At 37.0% G+C, this 24,625-nt stretch overlaps 1 protein-coding gene and 3 non-coding genes across 4 annotated transcripts; 3 read left to right on the forward strand and 1 right to left on the reverse strand.

The window, feature by feature from the left end:
- Nucleotides 1–3,629: 3,629 nt before the first annotated feature.
- LOC148547991 (small nucleolar RNA R71) lies at nucleotides 3,630–3,737 on the forward strand. The gene has a single exon (XR_015897816.1). It is a non-coding gene; the product is annotated as a small nucleolar RNA R71 (small nucleolar RNA).
- Nucleotides 3,738–9,448: 5,711 nt separating this feature from the next.
- On the forward strand, nucleotides 9,449–9,556 carry LOC148547992 (small nucleolar RNA R71). Its single transcript, XR_015898797.1, has one exon. It is a non-coding gene; the product is annotated as a small nucleolar RNA R71 (small nucleolar RNA).
- A 7,359-nt stretch (nucleotides 9,557–16,915) lies between these two features.
- Nucleotides 16,916–17,023, forward strand: LOC148547993 (small nucleolar RNA R71). Its single transcript, XR_015898811.1, has one exon. It is a non-coding gene; the product is annotated as a small nucleolar RNA R71 (small nucleolar RNA).
- Nucleotides 17,024–21,759: 4,736 nt separating this feature from the next.
- LOC107611998 (uncharacterized) lies at nucleotides 21,760–23,547 on the reverse strand. The gene is made up of 6 exons (XM_088497498.1): nucleotides 23,521–23,547; nucleotides 23,111–23,188; nucleotides 22,965–23,028; nucleotides 22,250–22,337; nucleotides 21,991–22,075; nucleotides 21,760–21,843 (listed from the first exon to the last, which is right to left on the reverse strand). The coding sequence occupies exons 1-6, from the start codon at nucleotides 23,545–23,547 to the stop codon at nucleotides 21,760–21,762; spliced, it is 426 nt and encodes a 141-aa protein (XP_088353624.1).
- Between the last annotated feature and the right edge of the window lie 1,078 nt (nucleotides 23,548–24,625).

Raw genomic sequence — 24,625 nt, forward strand, 5'->3', positions numbered from 1 at the left:
GTCCTTGAGCTCTGGCGTTTCCTTCTTGAGGAACCAATGATGTCCTTGAGCTCTTCTATGTCTCTTCCTTGTCTTTGTTACTCCTCCCTCATTGCTTTTTGATCTTCTCTAATTTCATGAAGCATGATGGAGTGCTCTTGATGTTCCACCCTTAGTTGTCCCATATTGGAACTCAATTCTCCTAGGGAGGTGTTGATTTGCTCCCAATAGTTTTGTGGAGGGAAGTGCATTTGAGGCATCTCCGGGATCTCATGGTGATGAGCTTCCTGCGCCTCTTGAGCTCCATGAATGGGCTCTCTTGCTTGCTCCATCTTTTTCTTAGTGATAGGCTTGTCCTCTTTAATGAGGATATCTCCTTCTATGAAAGCTCCAACTGAGTAGCATAGATGGCAAATGAGGTGAGGGAAGGCTAACCTTGCCATAGTGAAGGACTTGTCAGCCACCTTGTAGAGTTCTTGAGGTATAATCTCATGAACTTCCACCTCTTCTCCAATCATGATGCTATGGATCATGATGGCCCGGTCTATAGTAACTTCAGACCGGTTGCTAGTGGGAATGATTGAGCATTGAATGAACTCCAACCATCCTCTAGCTATAGGCTTGATGTCCAATCTTCTTAGTTGAACCGGCTTGCCTTTGGAGTCAATCTTCCATTGAGCTCCTTCTACACATATGTCCATAAGGACTTGGTCCAACCTTTGATGAAAGTTGACTCTCCTTGTGTAGGGGCGTGCGTTCTCTTCCATGTTTGGCAAGTTGAACGCCAACCTCACATTTTCCAGACTAAAATCTAAGTATTTCCCCCGAACCATTGTAACATAGTTCTTTGGATCCGGGTTCTTACTTTGATCATGGTTCTTGGTGATCCATGCATTAGCATAGAACTCTTGAACCATTAGGATGCCGACTTGTTGGATGGGATTTGTTAGAACTTCCCAACCTCTTCTTTGAATTTTATGTTGGATCTCCGGATACTCATTTCTTTTGAGTTTGAAAGGGACCTCAAGGATCACCTTCTTCTTGGCCACAACATCATAGAAGTGGTCTTGATGGGCTTTGGAGATGAACCTTTCCATCTCCCATGACTCGGAGGTGGAAGCTTTTATCTTCCCTTTCCCCTTTCTAGAGAATTCTCCGGTCTTAGGTGCCATCAATGGTAATGGAAAAACAAAAAGCTTATGCTTTTACCACACCAAACTTAGAATATTGCTCGCCCTCGAGCCATAAACAAAAGAATAGAAGAAGAAGAAGAAGAAATATGGAGAGGGAGATGTGGTTTCGGCCAAGAGGAGTGTAGAGGGATGTGTTGTGTGAATTTGATGAAGAATGGAGGTCTTTATATAGGGAAGGGAAGGGGGGGAAGGTTTCAGCCATATGGGTGGGTTTGGGTGGGAAATTGGTTTTGAATTTTTGAAGGTAGGTGGAGTTTATGAGGTAGGTTTATGGGGAAGAGTGGATGGATGTGAGTGGAGGTAGTGGGGATCCTGTGGGGTCCACAGATCCTGAGTGGATCCTGTGGGGTCCACAGATCCTGAGGTGTTCAAGGATTTACATCCCTGCACCCATTAGGCATGTAAAAATGCCTTTGCACACAACTCTGGGCGTTCAGCGCCCATTTGTGTGCCATTTCTGGCGTTGAACGCCAGAACCATGCCTGTTCTGGCGTTCAGTGCCCAGAAGCTGCCCATTTTGGGCGTTCAGCGCCAGCACCATGCTCTGTTCTGGCGCTGAACGCCAGACAGATGCTCCTCCAGGGTGTGATTTTTCTTCTGCTGTTTTTTATTCCATTTTCAATTTTTATATTTATTTTGTGACTCCACATGATCATGAACCTACAAAGACATATAACTAAGGAAAATATAGTTAGATAAATAAAAATTGGGTTGCCTCCCAACAAGCGCTTCTTTAATGTCAATAGCTTGACAGTGGGCTCTCATGGAGCCTCACAGATGTGCAGAGCTTTGTTGAGACTCTCCAACACCAAACTTAAAGTTTGGATATGGGAGTTCAACACCAAACTTAGAGTTTGGTTATGGCCTCCCAACACCAAACTTAGAGTTTGACTGTGGGGGCTCTGGTTGACTCTGCTTTGAGAGAAGCTTTTTCTGCTTCCTCTCCATGGTTGCAGAGGGAGATCCTTGAGTTTTAAACACAAGGGAGTCCTCATTCCATTGAAGGACTATTTCACCTCTGTCAACATCAATCACAGCTCTTGCTGTGGCCAGGAAAGGTCTTCCTAGGATGATGGATTCATCCTCTTCCTTTCCAGTATCCAGGACTATGAAATCAGCAGGGATGTAAAGGCCTTCAACCTTTACTAACACGTCCTCTACTTGTCCATAAGCCTATTTTCTTGAACTGTCTGCCATCTCTAATGAGATTTTAGCAGCTTGCACCCCATAGATTCCCAGTTTCTCTATTACAGAGAGGGGCATGAGGTTTATTCCTGAACCAAGGTCACACAAAGCCTTAAAGATCATGGTGCCTATGGTACAGGGTATTATGAACTTTCCAGGATCCTGTCTCTTCTGAGGCAATGTCAGTTGATCCAGATCACTTAGTTCATTGATGAACAAGGGAGGTTCAACTTCCCAAGTATCAATGCCAAATAATTTGGCATTCAGCTTCATGATTGCACCAAGAAACTTGGCAGTTTGCTCTTCAGTGACATCCTCATTCTCTTCAGAAGAGGAATACTCATCAGAGTTCATGAAGGGCATAAGGAGGTTCAATGGAATCTCTATGGTCTCTAGATGAGCCTCAGAGTCCTTTGGTTCCTCAGAGGGAAGCTCCTTATTGATCACTGGACGTCCCAGGAGGTCTTCCTCCTTGGGATTCACGTCCTCTCCTCTCCTCATAGGTTCGGCCATGATGCTTATATCAATGGCCTTGCACTCTCCCTTTGGATTCTCTTCTGTATTGCTTGGGAGAGTACTGGGAGGGATTTCAGTGATCCTTTTACTCAGCTGGCCCACATGTGCTTCCAAATTTCTAATGGAAGACCTTGTTTCATTCATGAAACTCACAGTGGCCTTAGATAGATCAGAGACTAAGTTTGCTAAGCTAGATGGATTCTTCTCAGAATTCTCTGTCTGTTGCTGAGCGGATGATGGAGAAGGCTTGCTATTGCTAAACCTGTTTCTTCCACCATTATTAAAGCCTTGTTGAGGCTTTTGATCCTTCCATGAGAAATTTGGATGATTTCTCCATGATGAGTTATAGGTGTTTCCATAAGGTTCACCTAAGTAATTCACCTCTGCTATTGCAGGATTCTCAGGATCATAAGCTTCTTCTTCAGAAGATGCCTCTTGAGTACTGTTGGATGCATCTTGCATTCCATTCAGACTCTGAGAAATCATATTGACTTGTTGAGTCAATATTTTATTCTGAGCCAATATCGCATTCAGAGTGTCAACTTCAAGAACTCCATTCTTCATAGGCGTCCTATTACTCACAGGATTCCTTTCAGAAGTGTACATGAACTGGTTATTAGCAACCATGTCAATGAGTTCTTGAGCTTCTGCAGGCGTTTTCTTTAGGTGAATGGAACCACCTGCAGAAGTGTCCAGTGACATCTTTGATAGCTCAGATAAACCATCATAGAATATATCCAGGATGGTCCATTCTGAAAGCATGTCAGAAGGACACTTTTTGGTCAACTGTTTGTATCTTTCCCAAGCTTCATAGAGGGGTTCACCTTCTTTCTGTCTGAAGGTTTGAACATCAGCTCTAAGCTTGCTCAGCTTTTGAGGAGGAAAGTACTTGGCTAAGAAAGCCGTGACCAGCTTATCCCAAGAGTTCAGGCTGTCTTTGGGTTGAGAATCCAACCATAATCTAGCTTTGTCTCTTACAGCAAAAGGGAAAAGCATGAGCCTATAGACTTCAGGATCTACTCCATTAGTCTTAACAGTATCACATATCTGCAAGAATTCAGTTAAGAACTGAAAAGGATCTTCAGATGGAAGTCCATGAAACTTGCAGTTCTGCTGCATCAGAGAAACTAATTGAGGTTTCAGCTCAAAGTTGTTTGCTCCAATGGCAGGAATGGAGATGCTTCTTCCATGTAAATTGGAATTAGGTGCAGTAAAGTCACCAAGCATCTTCCTTACATTATTATTATTTTCGGCTGCCATCTCCTCTTCCTGTTCGAAAATTTCTGAAAGGTTATCTCTGGATTGTTGTATTTTAGCTTCTCTTAATTTTTTCTTCAGAGTCTTTTCAGGTTCTGGATCTGCTTCCACAAGAATGTTCTTATCCTTGCTCCTGCTCATATGACAAAAAAGAGGGCACAGAAAAATAATAATAATAATAGAGATCCTTTATACCACAGTATAGGGATCCCTGTGTGAGTAGAAGAAGAGGGGGAGACAAAGAATGTAATATAATGGAAGAAACACAACTGTGAGGATGGCAGAGATGTGTGATGAGATGTTAGTAGATGAATAAATAAATAGAATAAGATGAGAGAGAAGGGATAATTTTCGAAAATTATTTTGAAAAAGAGTTAGTGATTGTCGAAAATGGTTTTTGAAAATTGTTAGTATTTTTTCGAAAATTTTTTTTTTAAAAATTAAAAATAAAAATAAGAATAATTAGTTAATTAAAAAGAAATTTTTGAAAAAGAGGGAAGATATTTTCGAAAATTAGAGAGAGAGAGTTAGTTAGGTAGTTTTGAAAAAGTTAAGAAACAAACAAAAAGTTAGTTAGTTAGTAGAAACAAATTTTGAAAAGATAATAAGTTAGGAAGTTAGAAAAGATATTTTGAAAAGATATTTTTGAAAAAGATAAGATAAGAAGATATTTTTGAAAAGATATGATTGAAATTAGTTTTGAAAAAGATTTGATTTTTAAAATCTCAATTAATGACTTGATTCATAAGAAATCACAAGATATGATTCTAGAACTTAAAGTTTGAATCTTTCTTAACAAGCAAGTAACAAACTTAAAATTTTTGAATCAAAACATTAATTGTTTATGTTATTTTCGAAAATTTGATATAAAAATAAGAAAAAGATTTTTGAAAAATATTTTTGGAATTTTCGAAAATAACTAAGAATTTTGAAAAAGATTTGATTTTTGAAAAAGATTTTGAAAAAGATAAGATTTTCAAACTGAAAATTTGATTTGACTCATAAGAAACAACTTGATTTTAAAATTTTTGAAAAAGTCAACTCAATTTTCGAATTTGATGAGAGAAAAAGGGAAAGATATTTTTTTTATTTTTGAAATTTTTATGAAAAACATGAAAATTATGCAATGCATGAAATTTTTAGATCAAAACAATGAATTCATGCAAGAATGCTATGAATGTCAAGATGAACACCAAGAACACTATGAATGTCAAGATGAACATCATAGACACAATTTTGAAAAATTTTTAATGCAAAAAAAATATGCAAGACACCAAACGTAGAATTCTTTAATGCTTACGCACTAAGAATTCAAGAATGCATATGATAAACATGAAAAGACACAAAACAAAAAATCATCAAGATCAAACAAGAAGACTTACCAAGAACAACTTGAAGATCATGAAGAGCACTATGAATGCATGATATTTTCGAAAAAATGCAAGATGCATATGCAATTGACACCAAACTTATAACATGACTCAAGACTCAAACAAGAAACACAAAAATATTTTTGATTTTTTTGATTTTCTAATTTTTTTGGATTTTTTTTTTTGAAAATTATATGAAAAAGAAAAAATAAGGATTCCAAAATTTTTAACATGAATTCCAGGAATCTTGCATTCTTAGTCTAAAGCTTCAGTCCAGGAATTAGACATGGCTCATTAGCCAGCCAAGCTTTCAATGAAAGCTCCAGTCCAAAACACTAGACATGGCCAATGGCCAGCCAAGCTTCAGCATTTAACACCAGAGTATATTGCTCTTGATAACAAATTGCAAGCCTCAGTCCAAATAAATTTAGACATGGCTTTACAGCCAGCCAGGCTTTACATGCTTCATGAAACACTAGAATTCATCTTTAAAAATTTTGAATCAAATTTTTGAAAACATTTTTATAATTTTTTCGAAAACAGATGAGAAAATTTTAGAAATATTTTTTAAAAAATTTTTGAAAATAAAATAAAAAGAAAATTACCTAATCTGAGCAACAAGATGAACCGTCAGTTGTCCAAACTCGAACAATCCCCGGCAACGGCGCCAAAAACTTGGTGCACGAAATTGTGATGTCCAGGCTTGAACAATCCCTGGCAATGTGAGCAACTTGGTACGCGTAATCGTGATTACACTTTAATTATGTAAAATTCATGGCTCTTTCTTTCCCTGGCAATGGCGCCAAGAACATGGTGCCAATACCATGGTTCACAACTTCGATACAACTAACAAGCAAGTGCACTGGGTCGTCCAAGTAATACCTTACGTGAGTAAGGGTCGAATCCCACGGAGATTGTTGGTATGAAGCAAGCTATGGTCACCTTGCAAATCTCAGTCAGGCAGATATAAATTGATAATGATGTTTTCGAATAATAAATAATAGAATAGGGATAGAGGTACTTATGTAAATCATTGGTAGGAATTTCAGATAAGCGAATGGAGATGCTTTTCGTTCCTCTGAATCTCTGCTTTCCTGCTATCTTCATCCAATCAGTCTTACTCCTTTCCATGGCTGGCTGTATGCAAGGGCATCACCGTTGTCAGTGGCTACATCCCCTCCTCTCAGTGAATAATATGCTCACGCACCCTGTCACGGCACGGCTATTCATCTGTCGGTTCTCGATCATGCTGGAATAGGATTCACCCTCCTTTTGCGTCTGTCACTAACGCCCAGCACTCGCGAGTTTGAAGCTCGTCACAGTCATTCAATCATTGAATCCTACTCGGAATACCACAGACAAGGTTTAGACTTTTCGGATTCTCTTGAATGCCGCCATCATTCAAGCGTACGCCACGAAGATTCCGGTTAAGAGATCTAAGAGATATTCATTCTAGCTTATTTCATGTAGAACAGAAGTGTTTGTCAGGCACGTGTTCATAGAGGGGAATGGTGATGAGCGTCACACATAATCATCACCTTCATCACGTTCTTGGGTGTGAATGGATATCTTAGAAGCGAAATAAGATGAATTGAATAGAAAACAGTAGTACTTTGCATTAATCTTTGAGGAACAGCAGAGCTCCACACCTTAATCTATGGAGTGTAGAAACTCTACCGTTAAAAATACATAAGTGAAAGGTCCAGGCATGGCCGAGATGGCCAGCCCCCTAAAACGTGATCAATAGTCTCCTAAGATGAACAATGGATTAAAACTGAGACCAAAGATGTCTAAAAGACTAGTAAAAGGTCCTATTTATAATAAACTAGTCACTAGGGTTTACATGAGTAAGTAATTGATGCATAAATCCACTTCCTGGGCCCACTTGGTGTGTGTTTGGGCTGAGCTTGAGTGTTGCACGTGCAGAGGCCATTTGTGGAGTTGAACGCCAGCTTTTGTGCCAGTTTGGGCGTTCAACTCTGGTTTTGGGTCCTTTTCTGGCGCTGGACGCCAGATTTGGGCAGAGAGCTGGTGTTGAACGCCAGTTTACATCGTCTATTCTTGGCCAAAGTATGGACTATTATATATTGCTGGAAAGCCCTGGATGTCTTCTTTCCAACGCAATTGAAAGCGCGCCATTTCGAGTTCTGTAGCTCCAGAAAATCCACTTTGAGTGCAGGGAGGTCAGAATCCAACAGCATCAGCAGTCCTTTTTCAACCTCTGAATCTGATTTCTGCTCAAGTCCCTCAATTTCAGCCAGAAAATACCTGAAATTACAGAAAAACACACAAACTCATAGTAAGGTCCAGAAATGTGAATTTAACATAAAAACTAATGAAAACATCCCTAAAAGTAACTAGATCCTACTAAAAACATACTAAAAATAATGCCAAAAAGCGTATAAATTATCCGCTCATCATGCCTCTTTTCCATGTTTACAGAAAGGTGACCTTGAGTTTTAAACACAAGGGAGTCCTCATTCAATTGAAGGACTAATTCACCTCTGTCTACATCAATCACAGCTCTTGTTGTGGCTAGGAAGGGTCTTCCAAGAATGATGGATTCATCCTCATCCTTTCCAGTATCCAGGATTATGAAATCAGCAGGGATGTAAAGGCCTTCAACCTTTACTAACACGTCCTCTACTTGTCCATAAGCCTCTTTTCTTGAGTTGTTTGCCATCTCTAATGAGATTTTAGCAGCTTGCACCTCAAAGATTCCCAGTTTCTTCATTACAGAGAGTGGCATGAGGTTTATTCCTGACCCAAGGTCACATAGAGCCTTCTCAAAGGTTATGGTGCCTATGGTACAAGGTATTAGGAACTTTCCAGGATCCTGTTTCTTCTGAGGCAGTCTCAGTTGATCCAATGCATTTAGTTCATTGGTGAACAGGGGAGGTTCATCTCCCCAAGTCTGTTTACCAAATAAATTGGCATTCAGCTTCATGATTGCACCAAGAAACTTGGCAACTTGCTCTTCAGTAACATCTTCATTCTCTTCAGAAGAAGAGTACTCTTCAGAGCTCATGAATGGCATAAGGAGGTTCAATGGAATCTCTATGGTCTCTAGATGAGTCTCAGATTCCTTTGGTTCCTCAGAGGGAAACTCCTTATTGATCACTGGACGTCCCAGGAGGTCTTTCTCCTTGGGATTCACGTCCTCCCCTTCCTCCTTGGGTTCGGCTATGATGGTTATATCAATGGCCTTGCACTCTCCTTTTGGATTTTCTTCTGTATTGCTTGGGAGAGCACTAGGAGGGGTTTCAGTGATCTTCTTACTCAGCTGGCTCACTTGTGCCTCTAAATTTCTAATGGAGGACCTTGTTTCATTCATGAAACTCATAGTGGCCATAGATAGATCAGAGACTAAGTTTGCTAAATTAGAGGTATTTTGTTCATAGTTCTCTGTCTGTTGCTGAGTGGATGATGGAAAAGGCTTGCTATTGCTAAACTGTTTCTTCCACCATTATTAAAGCCTTGTTGAGGCTTTTGTTGATCCTTCCATGAGAAATTTGGGTGATTTCTCCATGAGGGGTTATAGGTGTTCCCATAAGGTTCACCCATGTAATTCACCTCTGCTATTGTAGGATTCTCAGGATCATAAGCTTCTTCTTCAGAAGATGCCTCTTGAGTACTGTTGGATGCAGCTTGCATTCCATTCAGACTCTGAGAAATCATATTAACTTGCTAAGTCAATATTTTATTCTGAGCCAATATGGCATTCAGAGTATCAACTTCAAGAACTCCCTTCTTCTGAGGCGTCCCATTACTCACAGGATTCCTCTCAGAAGTGTACATAAACTGGTTGTTAGCAACCATGTCAATGAGTTCTTGAGCTTCTGTAGGCGTTTTCTTTAGGTGAATGGATCCACCTGCAGAAGTATCCAATGACATCTTAGCTAATTCAGATAGACCATCATAGAATATATCCAGGATGGTCCATTCTGAAAGCATGTCAGAAGGACACTTTTTAGTCAGTTCCTTGTATCTCTCCCAAGCTTCATAGAGGGATTCACCTTCTTTCTGTCTGAAGGTTTGAACATCCACTCTAAGCTTACTCAGCTTTTGAGGAGGAAAGAACTTGGCTAAGAAAGCCTTGACCAGCTTATCCCAAGAGTTCATGCTATCCTTAGGTTGAGAGTCCAACCATATTCTAGCTCTGTCTCTTACAACAAACGGGAAAAGCATGAGCCTGTAGACTTCAGGATCTACTCTATTAGTCTTAACAGTGTCACACATCTGCAAGAATTCAGTTAAGAACTGAAAGGGATCTTCAGATGGAAGTCCATGAAACTTACAGTTTTGTTGCATCAGAGAAACTAATTGAGGTTTAAGCTCAAAATTGTTTGCTCCAATGGTAGGGATGGAGATGCTTCTTCCATGTAAATTGGAATTAGGTGCAGTAAAGTCACCAAGCATCCTCCTTGCATTATTATTATTTTCGGCTGCTATCTCCTCTTCCTGTTCGAAAATTCCTATAAGGTTGTCTTTGGATTGTTGTATTTTAGCTTCTCTTAGTTTCCTCTTCAGAGTCCTTTCAGGTTCAGGATCTGCTTCAACAAGAATGTTCTTGTCCTTGCTCCTGCTCATATGACAAAGAAGGGAATAACAAAGAAAATATGGAATCCTCTATGTCACAGTATAGAGATTCCTTTGTGTGAGTAGAAGAAGAAAAGAATGTAATGCAAGGAAAGAGAAGGGAGGAGAATCCAAACACAAGGGTGAGGAGAGCAGAGATATGAGATGAAGAGAAGTGTTAGTAAGTAATTAAATAAATAGAAGAAGATGAGGTAGAGGGAATTTCGAAAATTAATTTTGAAAAAGAGTTAATGATTTTTGAAAATTAAGATAAAATTAAAATTAAAATTAAAAAATTGAAACAATTAATTAATTATAAAGAATTTTTGAAAAAGAGGGAGGTATTTTCGAAAATTAGAGAGGGATAGTTAGTTAGGTAGTTTTGAAAAAGATAAGAGACAAAAAATCAATTAGTTAGTTGAAAGAGATTTGAAATTCAATTTTGAAAATATAAGAAGATAAGAAGTTAGAAAAGATATTTTAAAATCAAATTTTTGAAAAAAATATGATTTAAAAAGATATGATAGAAAGATATGATTAAAATTAGTTTTGAAAAAGATTTGATTTTAAAAATCAAAATTAATGACTTGACTCACAAGTAATTACAAGATATGATTCTAGAACTTAAAGTTTGAATCTTTCTTAACAAGTAAGTAACAAACTTGAAATTTTTGAATCAAAACATTAATTGTTGATGATATTTTCGAAAATATGATGTAAAATTAAGAAAAAGATTTTTAAAAAAATATTTTTAAAATTTTCGAAAATAAATAAGAAAATGAAAAAGATTTGATTTTTGAAAAAGATTTTGAAAAAGATAAGATTTTTAAATTGAAAATTTGATTTGACTCATAAGAAACAATTAAATTTTAAAAATTTTTGAAAGAGTCAATCCAATTTTTGAAATTTTATGAGTGAAAAAGGGAAAGATATTTTTTTTTTATTTTTGAATTTTTAATGATGAAAGAGAAAAACATGAAAAAGACTCATAACATAAAAATTATGAATCAAAACACACAATGCATGCAAGAACACTATGAATGTTAAGATGAACACCAAGAATACTTTGAAGATCAAGATGAACATCAAGACTTATTTTTGAAAAATTTTCAAGAAAAGAAAACATGCAAGACACCAAACTTAAAAATTTTTTATGTATAGACACTATGAATGCAAGAATGCATATGAAAAACAAGAAAAGATACAAAACAATAAAATATGAAGATCAAACAAGAAGACTGGCCAAGAACAACTTGAAGATCATGAAGAACACTATGAATGTATGAATTTTCGAAAAATGCATAAATTTTTAGAAAAAATACAATTGACACCAAACTTAAAAATTTGACTCAAGACTCAAACAAGAAATACAAAATATTTTTTGATTTTTTATGATTTTATAAATTTTTTTTTGTATTTTTATTTTATATTTTTCGAAAAACATATAGGAAAAGGAAAATAAGAAATTCAAAATTTTTAATAAGAATCCCAGGAATCTTTCAATGTTGGCCTAAAGCTCCAATCCAAGGGTTGGGCATGGCTTAATAGCCAGCCAGCTTTAAGATATAAATCAGGCATGCAACAGCTGATATTCCAATTAACTTGCCTCTATGCTGATGGTTGGAAGCCACAGTCCAAAAGGATTAAACATGGCTTTACAGCCAGCCAGGCTTCAACATGCTTCATGAAACACTAGAATTCATTCTTAAAAATTTAGAATAATTTTCGAAAACAGATGAGAAATTTTTGAAAGATTTTTGAAAAATTTTTGAAAATAAAACAAAAAGAAAATTACCTAATCTGAGCAACAAGATGAACCGTCAGTTGTCCAAACTTGAACAATCCCCAGCAACGGCGCCAAAAACTTGGTGCACGAAATTGTGATCCCTAGTAATGGCTCCAAAAACTTGGTGCTCTAATCTTAATTCATAATTTGTCACAACTTCGATACAACTAACCAGCAAGTGCACTGGGTCGTCCAAGTAATAAAACCTTACGTGAGTAAGGGTCGATCCCACGGAGATTGTTGGTGTGAAGCAAGCTATGGTCACCTTGTAAATCTCAGTCAGGCGGATATCAAATGGTTATGGAGTTTTCGAATAATAATAATAATAAATAAACAGAAAATAAAGATAGAAATACTTATGTATATCATTGGTGAGAATTTCAAATAAGCGTATAGAGATGCTTTCGTTCCTCTGAACCTCTGCTTTCCTGCTGTCTTCATCCAATCATTCCTACTCCTTTCCATGGCAAGCTTTCTGTAAGGCATCACCGTTGTCAATGGCTACATCCCATCCTCTCTGTGAAAAAGGTCCAAATGCTCTGTCACGGCACGGCTAATCATCTGGAGGTTCTCGAACATACTGGAATAGGATTCACCCTCCTTTTGCACCTGTCACTACGCCCAGCACTCGCGAGTTTGAAGTTCGTCACAGCCATCCCTTCCCAGATCCTACTCAGAATACCACAGACAAGGTTTAGACTTTTCGGATCTCAGGAATGGCCATCCATGGGTTCTAACTTATACCACGAAGACACTGATAACTTGGACTCAGTCCCCTGTATTAGATATCCAAGAGATATTCATTCTAGCTTGTTTGCATGTAGAACAGAAGTGTTTGTCAGGCACGCATTCATAAGTGAAAATGATGATGAGAGTCACATAATCATCACATTCATCATGTTCTTGGGTGCGAATGGATATCTTAGAAGCGGAATAAGTTGAATTGAATAGAAAACAGTAGTACTTTGCATTAAATCATAAGGAACAGCAGAGCTCCACACCTTAATCTATGGAGTGCAGAAACTCTACCGTTGAAAATACATAAGTGATAATGGAGTTCATTGGTCTCGGCCCCAGAGGAGAACTGGAGTAACCAAGACTCTAAATGATCTGAAGATGAAAATACAATAGTAAAAAGTCCTATTTATACTAAACTAGTTACTAGGGTTTACAGAAGTAAGTAATTGATGCATAAATCCACTTCCAGGGCCCACTTGGTGTGTGCTTGGGCTGAGCTTGAAGTTTACACGTGCAGAGGCTTCTTTTGGAGTTGAACGCCAAGTTGTAACATGTTTTTGGCGTTCAACTCTGGTTCGTGAGGTGTTTCTGGCGTTTAACTCCAGACAGCAGCGTAGAACTGGCGTTCAACGCCCTTTTGCGTCGTCTAAACTCGAGAAAAGTATAGACTATTATATATTGCTGGAAAGCCCTAGATGTCTACTTTCCAATGCCGTTGAGAGCGCGCCATGTGGAGTTCTGTAGCTCCAGAAAATCTACTTTGAGTGCAGGGAGGTCAGAATCCAACAGCATCAGCAGTCCTTCTTCAACCTCTGAATCTGATTTTTGCTCAAGTCCCTCAATTTCAGCCAGAAAATACCTGAAATCACAGAAAAACACACAAACTCATAGTAAAGTCCAGAAATATAAATTTAACATAAAAACTAATAAAAACATCCCTAAAAGTAACTAGATCCTACTAAAAACATACTAAAATCAATGCCAAAAAGCGTATAAATTATCCGCTCATCAACTTGTCAGCCACCTTGTATAGTTCTTGAGGTATAATCTCATGAACTTCCACTTCCTCCCAATCATGATACTATGGATCATGATGGCCCGGTCTACAGTAACTTCAAACCGGTTGCTAGTAGGAATAATTGAGCGTTGGATGAACTCCAACCATCCTCTAGCTACAGGCTTAAGGTCCGGTCTTCTCAATTGAACCGGCTTGCCTCTTGAGTCAACTTTCCATTGAGCTCCTTCCACACATATGTCCATGAGAACTTGGTCCAACCTTTGATCAAAGTTGACCCTTCTAGTGTAGGGGCGTGCGTTTTCTTGCATCATTGGCAAGTTGAACGCCAACCTTACATTTTCCGGACTGAAATCTAAGCATTTCCCCCGAACCATTGTAAGCCAATTCTTTGGATTCGGGTTCCTACTTTGATCATGGTTCCTAGTGATCCATGCGTTTGCATAGAACTCTTGAACTATTAAGATCCCGACATGTTGAATAGGATTAGAGAGAACTTCCCATCCTCTTCTTCTAATCTCTTGTCAAATCTCTGGATATTCGCTCTTTTTGAGCTTAAAAGGGACCTCAGGGATCACCTTTTTCTTGGCCACAACTTCATAGAAGTGGTCTTGATGGACCTTTGAGATGCATCTCTCCATCTCCCATGGCTCAGAGGTGGAAGCAATTGCCTTCCCTTTCCTCTTTCTTGAGGTTTCTCTGGCCTTAAGTGCCATTAATGGTTATGAAAAAACAAAAAGCAATACTTTTACCACACCAAACTTAAAAGGTTTGCTCGTCCCCGAGCAAAAGAAGAAAGGAAGTGGTAGAAGAAGAAGAAAATGAAGGAGATGGAGGGAGAAGGTGTATTCGGCCAAGGGGGAGAAGTGGTGGTTGTAATGTGTGAAAATAGAGTAGTGTTGAGGGGTTTATATAGGGGTGGGGTGGAGGTTAGGTTTCGGCCATTAGGGTTGGGTTTGGAAGGGAAAAGAATTTGAATTTTGGAGGTAGGTGGGGTTTATGGGGAAGAGTGGATGGATGTGAGTGGTTAAGGGTAGTTAGGGAAGAGGTATAGAGGTGATTGGTGAAGGGTATTTGGGGAAGAGAGGTATGAAAAGGTGTGAAGAGGAGAGAAGAAGAGGTGGGGTAGGTGGGGATCCTGTGGGGTCCACAGATCCAGAGGGGTCAAGGACTTAACATCCCTGCTCCATTTAGGCGTGCAAACGCCCTTAGAATGCATGTCTGGCGTTAAACGCCAGCTTGCTGCTTGTTCCTAGCGTTTAACACCAATTCCATGCTCTGTTCTGGTGTTAAACGCCAGTCTGGTGCTTGTTTCTGGCATTTAACGCTTGCTTGATGCTTCTTTCTAGCGTTAAACGCCAGTTTGATGCTTCTTACTGGTGTTTAAACGCCAGTAAGCTCTTCCTCCAGGGTGAGCTATTTTTAATGCTGTTTTTCATTTTGTTTTTGATTTTTCAGTAGTTTTTGTGACTTCACATGATCATCAACCTAAAGAAAACATAAAATAGCAATGAAAAATAAATAGATATAATTAAATAACATTGGGTTGCCTCCCAACAAGCGCTTCTTTAATGTCAATAGCTTGACAGTGAGCTCTCATGGAGCCTCACAGATGTTCAGAGCATTGTTGGGACCTCCCAACACCAAACTTAGAGTTTGAATGTGGGGGTTCAACACCAAACTTAAAGTTTGGTTGTGGCCTCCCAACACCAAATTTAGAGTTTGACTGTGGGGGCTTTGGTTGACTCTGCAGTGAGAGAAGATTTTCATGCTTCCTCTCCATGGTTACAAAAGGAGAACCTTGAGTCTTACATACAAGGTAGTCCTCATTCAGTTGAAGGACCAACTCTCCTCTGTCCACATCAATCACAGCTTTTGCTGTGGCTAGGAAGGGTCTTCCAAGGATGATGGATTCATCCTCATCCTTCCCAGTGTCTAGGATTATGAAATCAGTAGGGATGTAAAGGCCTTCAACCTTTACTAACAAGTCCTCTACCAATCTATAAGCCTATTTCATTGATTTATCTGCCATCTCTAGTGAGATTCTTGCAGCTTGTACCTCATAGATTCCCAGTTTCTCTATTACAGAGAGTGGCAGGAGGTTTATCCCTGACCCAAGGTCACACAGAGCCTTCTCAAAGGTCATGGTGCCTATGGTACAAGGTATGAAGAACTTTTCGGGATCCGGTTTCTTCTGAGGCAATGTCTGCCTCATCAATGCACTTAGTTCATTGGTGAACAAGGGGGATTCATCCTCCCAAGTATCATTACCAAATAAACTGGCATTCAACTTCATGATGGCTCCTAGATATTTAGCAACCTACTCTTCAATGATGTCTTCATCCTCTTCAGAGGAAGAATAGTCATCAGAGCTCATGAATGGTAAAAGGAGGTTCAATGGTATCTCTATGGTCTCTAGATGAGCCTCAGATTCCTTTGGTTCCTCAAAGGGAAACTTCTTATTGGTGAGTGAACGTCCCAGGAGGTCTTCCACACTAGGATTCATGTCCTTCTCCTCCTTTCTAGGTTTGGCCACACCAAGTAAGGTTATGGCCTTGCACTCTCTTTTTGGATTCTCTTCTGTATTGCTTGGGAGAGTACTAGGAGGAGTTTCAGTGACTCTTTTACTCAGCTGGCCCACTTGTGCCTCCAAATTTCTAATGGAGGACCTTGTTTCATTCATGAAGCTTAGAGTGGCCTTAGATAGATCAGAGACTATATTTGCTAAGCTAGATGGATTCTGCTCAAAATTCTCTGTCTGTTGCTGAGAGGATGATGGAGAAGGTTTGCTATTGCTAAACCTATTTCTTCCACCATTATTAAAGCTTTGTTGAGGCTTTTGTTGATCCTTCCATGAGAAATTTGGATGATTTCTCCATTAGGGATTATAGGTGTTTCCATAGGGTTCTCCCATGTAATTCACCTCTGCTATTGCAGGGTTCTCAGGATCATAAGCTTCTTCTTCAGAAGATGCTTCTTTAGTACTGTTGGATGCAGCTTGTAATCCATTCAGACTCTGAGAAATCATATTGACTTGCTGAGTCAATATTTTATTCTGAGCCAATATGGCATTCAGAGTATCAATTTCAAGAACTACCTTCCTCTGAGGCGTCCCATTACTCACAGGATTCCTTTCAGAAGTGTACACAAATTGGTTATTTGCAACCATGTCAATGAGTTCCTGAGCTTCTGTAGGCGTTTTCTTTAGGTGAATGGATCCACCTGCAGAATGGTCCAATGACATCTTTGATAATTCAGACAGACCATCATAGAATATATCCAGGATGGTCCATTCTGAAAGCATGTCAGAAGGACACTTTTTGGTGAGTTGCTTGTATCTCTCCCAAGCTTCATAGAGGGATTCACCTTCTTTCTGTTTAAAGGTTTGAACATCCACTCTAAGCTTGCTAAGCTTTTGAGGAGGAAAGAACTTGGCTAAGAAAGCCGTGACCAGCTTATCCCTAGAGTTCAGGCTATCTTTAGGTTGAGAGTCCAACCATATTCTAGCTCTGTCTCTTATAGCAAACAGGAAAAGCATAAGCCTGTAGACCTCGGGATCAACCCCATTGGTCTTAACAGTATCACAGATTTGCAAGAATTCAGTTAAGAACTGAAAAGGATCTTCTGATGGAAGTCCATGAAACTTGCAATCTGTTGCATCAGAGAAACTAATTGAGGCTTTAGCTCAAAATTGTTTGCTCCAATGGCAGGGATTAAGATGCTTCTTCCATGTAAGTTGGAATTTGGTGCAGTAAATTCACCAAGCACCTTCCTTGCATCTCCACCATTGTTATTATTTTCGGCTGCCATCTCTACTTCTTTTTTGAAAATTTCTTTTAGGACCTCTCCAGAGTTTTGTGCTTTAGATTCTCTTAGTTTCCTCTTTAGAGTCCTTTCAGGTTCAGGATTAGTTTCAATAAGAATGCCTTTGTCCTTGTTCCTACTCATATGAAAGAGAAGAGAACAAGAAAGTATGGAATCCTCTATGTCATAGTATAGAGATTCCTTTATGTGAGTAGAAGAAGAGAAGAATAGAAGAAGGAGAAGAGAAAAATTCGAAAATTAATTAAAATAAAATAAAAATATTTTTGTTTTTATTTTAAATATTAATTAAAAATTTAAAAATTAAAAAGAGAAATAAAATTAAATTAAAATTTAAAATAATTAGTTAATTAAAAGGAATTTTGAAAAAAAAAGGGGGAGGAGTTTTCGAAAATTAGAGAGAGAAAATTAGTTAGGTGATTTTGAAAAAGATATGATTGAAATAGTAAACTTTTAAAATCAAACAAAAAGTTAAGTGGTTAATTGAAAAAGATTTGAAAATCAATTTTGAAAAGATAAGAAGTTAGAAAAGAATTTGAAATTGATTTTGAAAAAGATATGATTGAAAATCATTTTGAAAAAGATTTAAAAAGAAAATTAAAAAGATTTGATTTTTGAAATTAAAGTTGATTACTTGACTAACAAGAAACTAAAAGATATGATTTTAAAATTCAAAGATTGAACCTTTCTTAATAGGCAAGTAACAACTTGAAAAATTTTTTGATTAAAACATTAAATGTGAGAAAGATTTTCGAAAATATGAAGTAAGAATGAGAAAAAGATTTTGAAAATAAATAAAATATTTCGAAAATATGTAGAAATAAATGAAAAAGATCTGATTTTTCAAAAAGATTTGAAAAGATAGGATTTTGAAATTGAAAATTTGACTTGACTCATAAGAAACAACCAAATTTTTAAAAATTTTGAAAAAGTCAACTCAAATATTCGAAATTTATGAGAAAATAAGAGAATGATATTTTTTTAATTTTGAATTTTTAATGAGAAAAGAGAAAAAGAAGATATCATTTTTATGTTTTTCTCTTTTTCTTTCAAACAACAAAAATGAAACAACACATAAAATTTAAGATCAAAATAAAAATGCATGCAAGAACACTTTGAATGTCAAGATGAACACCAAGAACACTTTGAATGTCAAGATGAACACCAAAAACTTATTTTTGAAAATTTTTAAGAAAAAAAAATGCAGGACACCAAACTTAGAAATTTTCAAACTTTAGACTCTAACAAATTGAAAATACACATGAAAAACAAGAAAAGACACAAAACATGAAAATGCAAAGATCAAACAAAGAAGATCATCAAGAACAACTTGAAGATCATGAAGAACACCATGCATGTGTTTCAAAATTTTTAGGAAATTAAAAAAAATGCAATTGACACCAAACTTACAATTTGACACTAGACTCAAACAATAAACACAAAATTATTTTTAGCTTTATGATTTTATTAATTTTTTTTATTTTTCGAAAATTAATTGGAAAAAGAAAAATAAGGATTTCAAAATTTCTAATGAGAATTCCATGAATCATGCAATGTTAGTCTAAAGCTCGGGTCCAGGAATTAGACATGGCTTACTAGCCAGCCAAGCTTTCAGCGAAAGCTCCGGTCCAAAACACTAGACATGGACAATGGCCAGCCAAGCTTTAGCAGATCATTACATACAAAAGCTAAATTGCTGAGAAAGACAAAGAAGCTCTTCTCTAATGATAGTTGAAACCTCGGTCCAAAGGATTAGACATGACTTTACAGCCAGCCAGACTTCAACAGATCATCATGAAACTGTAGAATTCATTCTTAAAAATTTTGAAGAACATAGAATAATTAAATTTTTTTATTGAAAATTTTTCGAAAATAAAAAAGAATAAAAACAAAGACTTAAAATTAAAATAAAATTACCTAATCTAAGCAACAAGATGAACCGTCAGTTGTCCAAACTCGAACAATCCCCGGCAACGGCGCCAAAAACTTGGTGCACAAAATTGTGATCGTTCATTCCTTGGTAACGGCGCTAAAAACTTAATACGCACGTTCATAATCTTAGTTCTTTGTCACAACGTCGCACAACTAACCAGCAAGTGCACTGGGTCGTCCAAGTAATAAACCTTACGTGAGTAAGGGTCGATCCCACGGAGATTGTCGGTTTTAAGGAAGCTATGATCACCTTGTAAATCTTAGTCAGGCGGATTCAATTGGTTATGGAGATTTGATAATTAAAATATAATTAAAATATAAAATAGGATAGAAATACTTATGTAATTCATTGGTGAGAATTTCAAATAAGCGTATGGAGATGCTTTTATTCCTTCTGAACCTCTGCTTTCCTACTGCTTTCATCCAAATCATTCATACTCCTTTCCATGGCAAGCTGTATATTGGGCATCATCGTTGTCAATGGCTACATCCCGTCTTCTCAGTGAAAATGGTCTAAATGCACTGTCACCGTACTGCTAATCATCTGTCGGTTCTCGATCATGCTAGAATAGGATTCAGTAATCCTTTTGCGTCTGTCACTACACCCAGCACTCACGAGTTTGAAGCTCGTCACAGCCATCCATTCCCAGATCCTACTCAGAATACCACAGACAAGGTTTAGACTTTCTGGATCTCAAGAATGGCCGCCAATAATTCTAGCCTATACCACGAAGACTCTGATCGTAGATCAGGAGGCTAAGAGATATGCATTCAAGCTTGCTTTCATGTAGAACGGAAATGTTTGTCAGGCACGCGTTCATAAGTGAGAATGGTGATGAGCGTCACATAATCATCACATTCATCATGTTCTTGTGTGCGAATGAATATCTTAGAGAAGAAATAGGCTTAAGTTGAATAGAAAAACAATAGTACTTTGCATTAATTCATGAGGAACAGCAGAGCTCCACACCTTAATCTATGGTGTGTAGAAACTCTACCGTTGAAAATACATAAGAACAAGGTCCAGGCATGGCCGAATGGCCAGCCCCCTAAACATGATCTCAGAACATAAAATTAGTCAAAGACTAACCAGAGATGTAAATACAATAGTAAAAAGTCCTATTTATACTAAACTAGTTACTAGGGTTTACAAAAATGAGTAAATGATGCAGAAATCCACTTCCGGGCCCACTTGGTGTGTGCTTGGGCTGAGCGTTGAAGCTTTCACATGTAGAGGTCTTTCTTGGAGTTGAACGCCAGTTTGTAACTTGTTTCTGGCGTTTAACTCTGCTTTGCAACTTGTTTCTGGCGTTTAACGCCAGAATAGGGCAGAAAGCTGGCGTTGAACGCCAGTTTGCGTCGTCTAAACTTGGAAAAAGTATAGACTATTATATATTGCTGGAAATCTCTGAATGTCTACTTTCCAACGCAATTAAGAGCGCACCATTTGGGTTTCTATAGCTCCAGAAAATCCATTTTGAGTGAAAAGAGGTCAGAATCCAATAGCATCTGCAGTCCTTCTTCAGCCTCTGAATCAGATTTTTGCTCAAGTCCTTCAATTTCAGTCAGAAAATACCTGAAATCATAGAAAAACACACAAACTCCTAGTAAAGTCCAGAAATGTGATTTTTAATTAAAAACTAATAAAAATATACTAAAAACTAATTAAATCATACTAAAAACTATGTAAAAATAATGTCAAAAAGCGTATAAATTATCCGCTCATCAGACATCATGCAAAATAAATAAATAAACATTCTCAGGACACCTTGCCTTTGAGAAGCACACTATTGATTCTTTTCTATTTTGGTTATTTTAAACGTGTTCCTCTTCCAAAAATTAGAAAACAAGACTAATTTCTTTGGAATATCAACTTACTCCTATATGCTATTCTCTTTGTGCAATACTATTTGTTAGATTAATAGATTTTGACTATTTTTTTTTAATCTGAATTGATGTTGTATAGTGTAATTTCAATCCCACACAAGATTTAAGTGAAAAAAAAATAAGAAAATTTTGTTCGGTGCGAAATCACCCTTTACAGACTCATTTCAAAAAATAAATAAATAAAAGGATCCAATTTTGCTTTAAAATTGCTCAAAAATATAAATTTGAGATAGAATTTGTATTCCGAACAAAATTGACTTTTTCATGTGTACGAACTCCATATATACCGGCTTTGATATTTACATGCGCTCCTTTGTTATAACATTTTCTTTTGACATGGTTAGTTATACATAATTGGATACATAAGGCTTCAACATTTTATCTTTGTACACAAACTTCACATTGCTCAAGAGGAAAAGTGAATATTATTCCACCATGAAATGCAGCTCCAAAATCCAAACCTCTTTGATTTATTCACATCGGGTAAATATTCCACAAAATTTACCATCGACAGATGCCAGGTGCCTCTGTTATGTTAAATGCAAGTACTTCATCATATTTGGAAGCATACACAAAGCCCCATAACTGTGTATATGAGAGAAAGACCAATAATTTTTCTTCAGCTATAAATTTTTCTTGAAATTAGCAACCAGAAAAAGATAAAAAAGAAAGGATGAAGGAGTGTGTAACATTGTGTGCATGTGAGAAGAATCGAAGAAGTTGCATGAGCACCTCTACTTCCTTCACTTCAAAATCTTGAGAATTCGCAAGACAAGGATTTTCGTAGGTTTCCGAGACCGACCTTGAGCCATTCAATCTTCAAGAATATTGCAAGAGTTTGAAAGGGATTAAATAAAAACACAAGGTGATGATATATGATTGAAGACATGTTCACATTTCTTCCTTTTTATATTTTTCAATTTTTTTCTTTTGGCAGTATAAGAGTAACAATTTAAGCAAAGAGATAGCGATGGAAGTAGAAAGTTCTTACAAATCACCATCCAAATAAACCGCAAAATGGCTTCCCCCTCCAATTGCTAAGAACTCACTGTTGCATAGTGTGAAATAGCGGGTTAACCCTGCAATGTTGTGATTAGTTTAGGGTTTTGCATTTAGAATTCTAAAACCAAGCAAAAGAAAAGAAAGGGAAAAAAAAGAGAAAGGAAAACCAAACAAACAAATGTATTCCAAAATTTGAGAAAAGCCTCATGCTAAGGCTGAAGATTTAGTAATAGAATTCAAGGTTCCAAGATTCTACTAGAGGCAACTATTGAACATGATAGCATTTTTATTATCTTTAACAATTCATAGATATTCGGATGAATGTGAAATTATGATGGAGCAAATTCAACTCTCATTGACAAACTAATAATTGAATGTTGCAGACGACATTCTCACATTTCTGAATAAAAGTAAACTCAAGCATTCCTCATTGGCGCATAGGAAATGGTTCTTATATATAGTTGAAAGATGACATTATGTTCACCATATTTCACACAATTCCTGAAATTTAACCTTTTAATGATCTTCATGGGCATAATTTCTAAGGTTTGCACCATAGATTCAAATGTCAATGCACCACATAACAAGAAAAACTAACACCGATTCATTAATCTTGGATTTTGATTGCTAGCTAAGCATCGTATAATTATGACAGCAAAAAAGATGAAAGAGTAACATGTTCAAACTTGGACGGAAGAAGATACCTGTTGGACGATATATAACAGGATGGCCAGAAATATTTGTGAAAACAAATGTACTATTTGTTCCCTGTACCAAATATTTGTTATCAATAATACAATAACAGATACAATCTATCGGATAATCTTTGGATAACGAATTTTGGTTTGACCTGGTATTTCTTGTTGGATGGTCTAAGAGGCGCTTCGACTAAGCTTCCAAACACTGCTCCTCTTTGGTCTCCGACAACCTGAAATGTAATAACTAACATTTGGAACCAATCCATGATAGAAACGAAGAAAAATTAACCTTACAAGTTACAAATAAAAGATTCCAATACTGAATATATCTCTAATAATTCAAAACGTATTAAGAGTTTTCAATCCATAGCAAAGAACTCAAATGTCATGTAGGACTTTCAGGCTTCCAAACTAGGACTTGAATTTGTAGAAAACATGAACTATCCCATTCTACAACTAATGCTAGTGTTGAAACTCTATATAGAGTATAGTATACATTACAAACACCACAGAGAAGTGTGTGCTTATGATTCAAATTTGCTCAGGGAAAGTTGTAGGGTACCAGCAAACTCAATCCAGGCCAAAGCATTCTTATAAATCATGGCACCCAAGCTCCCCAACTAAGGGAAGAACACCCATCATCAAAGTATGAGCCTCTTAACCTATCCGCAATGTGCCAAGCTCCCCATCTAAGGGAAGAACACCCATCATCAAAGCCGAATTCGGCATTATTCCTTCATCTACCATCAACCTCACCTACTGCAATGCTTCAATCCAAATCCCATGGTGTGCAAAACCAGTAACCATGGCACCCCACAAAGCAACATCTCTCTCAGAACATTCATCAAATACATTTCTCCGCGCAAGCTCAATTTTCCCACACCTAAAATACATTCTAACCAAACAGACCTTAATATATAAACTAGCATCAAAACAACTATTCTTAACCAAAATGGCATGAACCTTAAACCCTTCTTGAACCGCATTTGCATCACCCAAGCTTTCAATAACATTCACAATAGAACAGGCATAATGTCACTGTCCTAAGACAAAATATGCCCAATTTGGTATCTATCCAAAAGTTGGGGACCAGGAAAATTGAGACAGTGACATAAATATATTCTCTGGCTATAAGCCCAGTCATATGAAAAACGAAGTTCTCGATTACTGATGAAAGGAATAGGGGAATTTGTTAGATCTCACCAAATCATGAAGAAGCTTCTGATTGTGCGAGGGAAGCTGACGGTGAGACTCAAAGCAATAATTTGTGGGGGTAAATGCCCTCATTAATATTTTGAAAAAGTATATCATCGTGTGTGTATATATATATATATGCTCCCATTAAATAATTATACTTGCCCCCATACTAAAAGAAATTATCTATTAAATTTTGTGTTAAAATATTTTAAGAATTTTATTAACCTATGCCATAAGAGCCAATTTTAAAAATACCATAAAAAATGTTTGACAAAAAATTATTGATTTTTTTTATTTTTAACATATTAACTATATTAAAAATTAAAAAAATTATTATTATACTCTAAACATGTTTTCTTAGGATACAAGTTAGCTAACTCTTTCTCTATATATATATATATAATTTTTAGAACTAAATTTTGATATATTATTAGTATAAAATAAATTTACACGTGTATCCAATTACGTAA

The sequence above is a fragment of the Arachis ipaensis genome, chromosome B8, assembly GCF_059453495.1.
Source record: "Arachis ipaensis isolate K30076 ecotype BB chromosome B8, ASM5945349v1, whole genome shotgun sequence".
Lineage (NCBI taxonomy): Eukaryota > Viridiplantae > Streptophyta > Magnoliopsida > Fabales > Fabaceae > Arachis > Arachis ipaensis.

Bases quoted from the DNA above. Each gene is read 5' to 3' on its own strand.
- LOC107611998 (XM_088497498.1), bottom strand. From the start codon at position 23,547: ATGCTTTGGCCTGGATTGAGTTTGCTG. The intron at 23,029-23,110 runs GTCAAACCAAAA...TATTTGGTACAG, and splicing joins CATCCAACAAGAAATACCAG to GGAACAAATAGTACATTTGT. The intron at 22,338-22,964 runs GTATCTTCTTCC...ACAACATTGCAG, and splicing joins TGTTATATATCGTCCAACAG to GGTTAACCCGCTATTTCACA.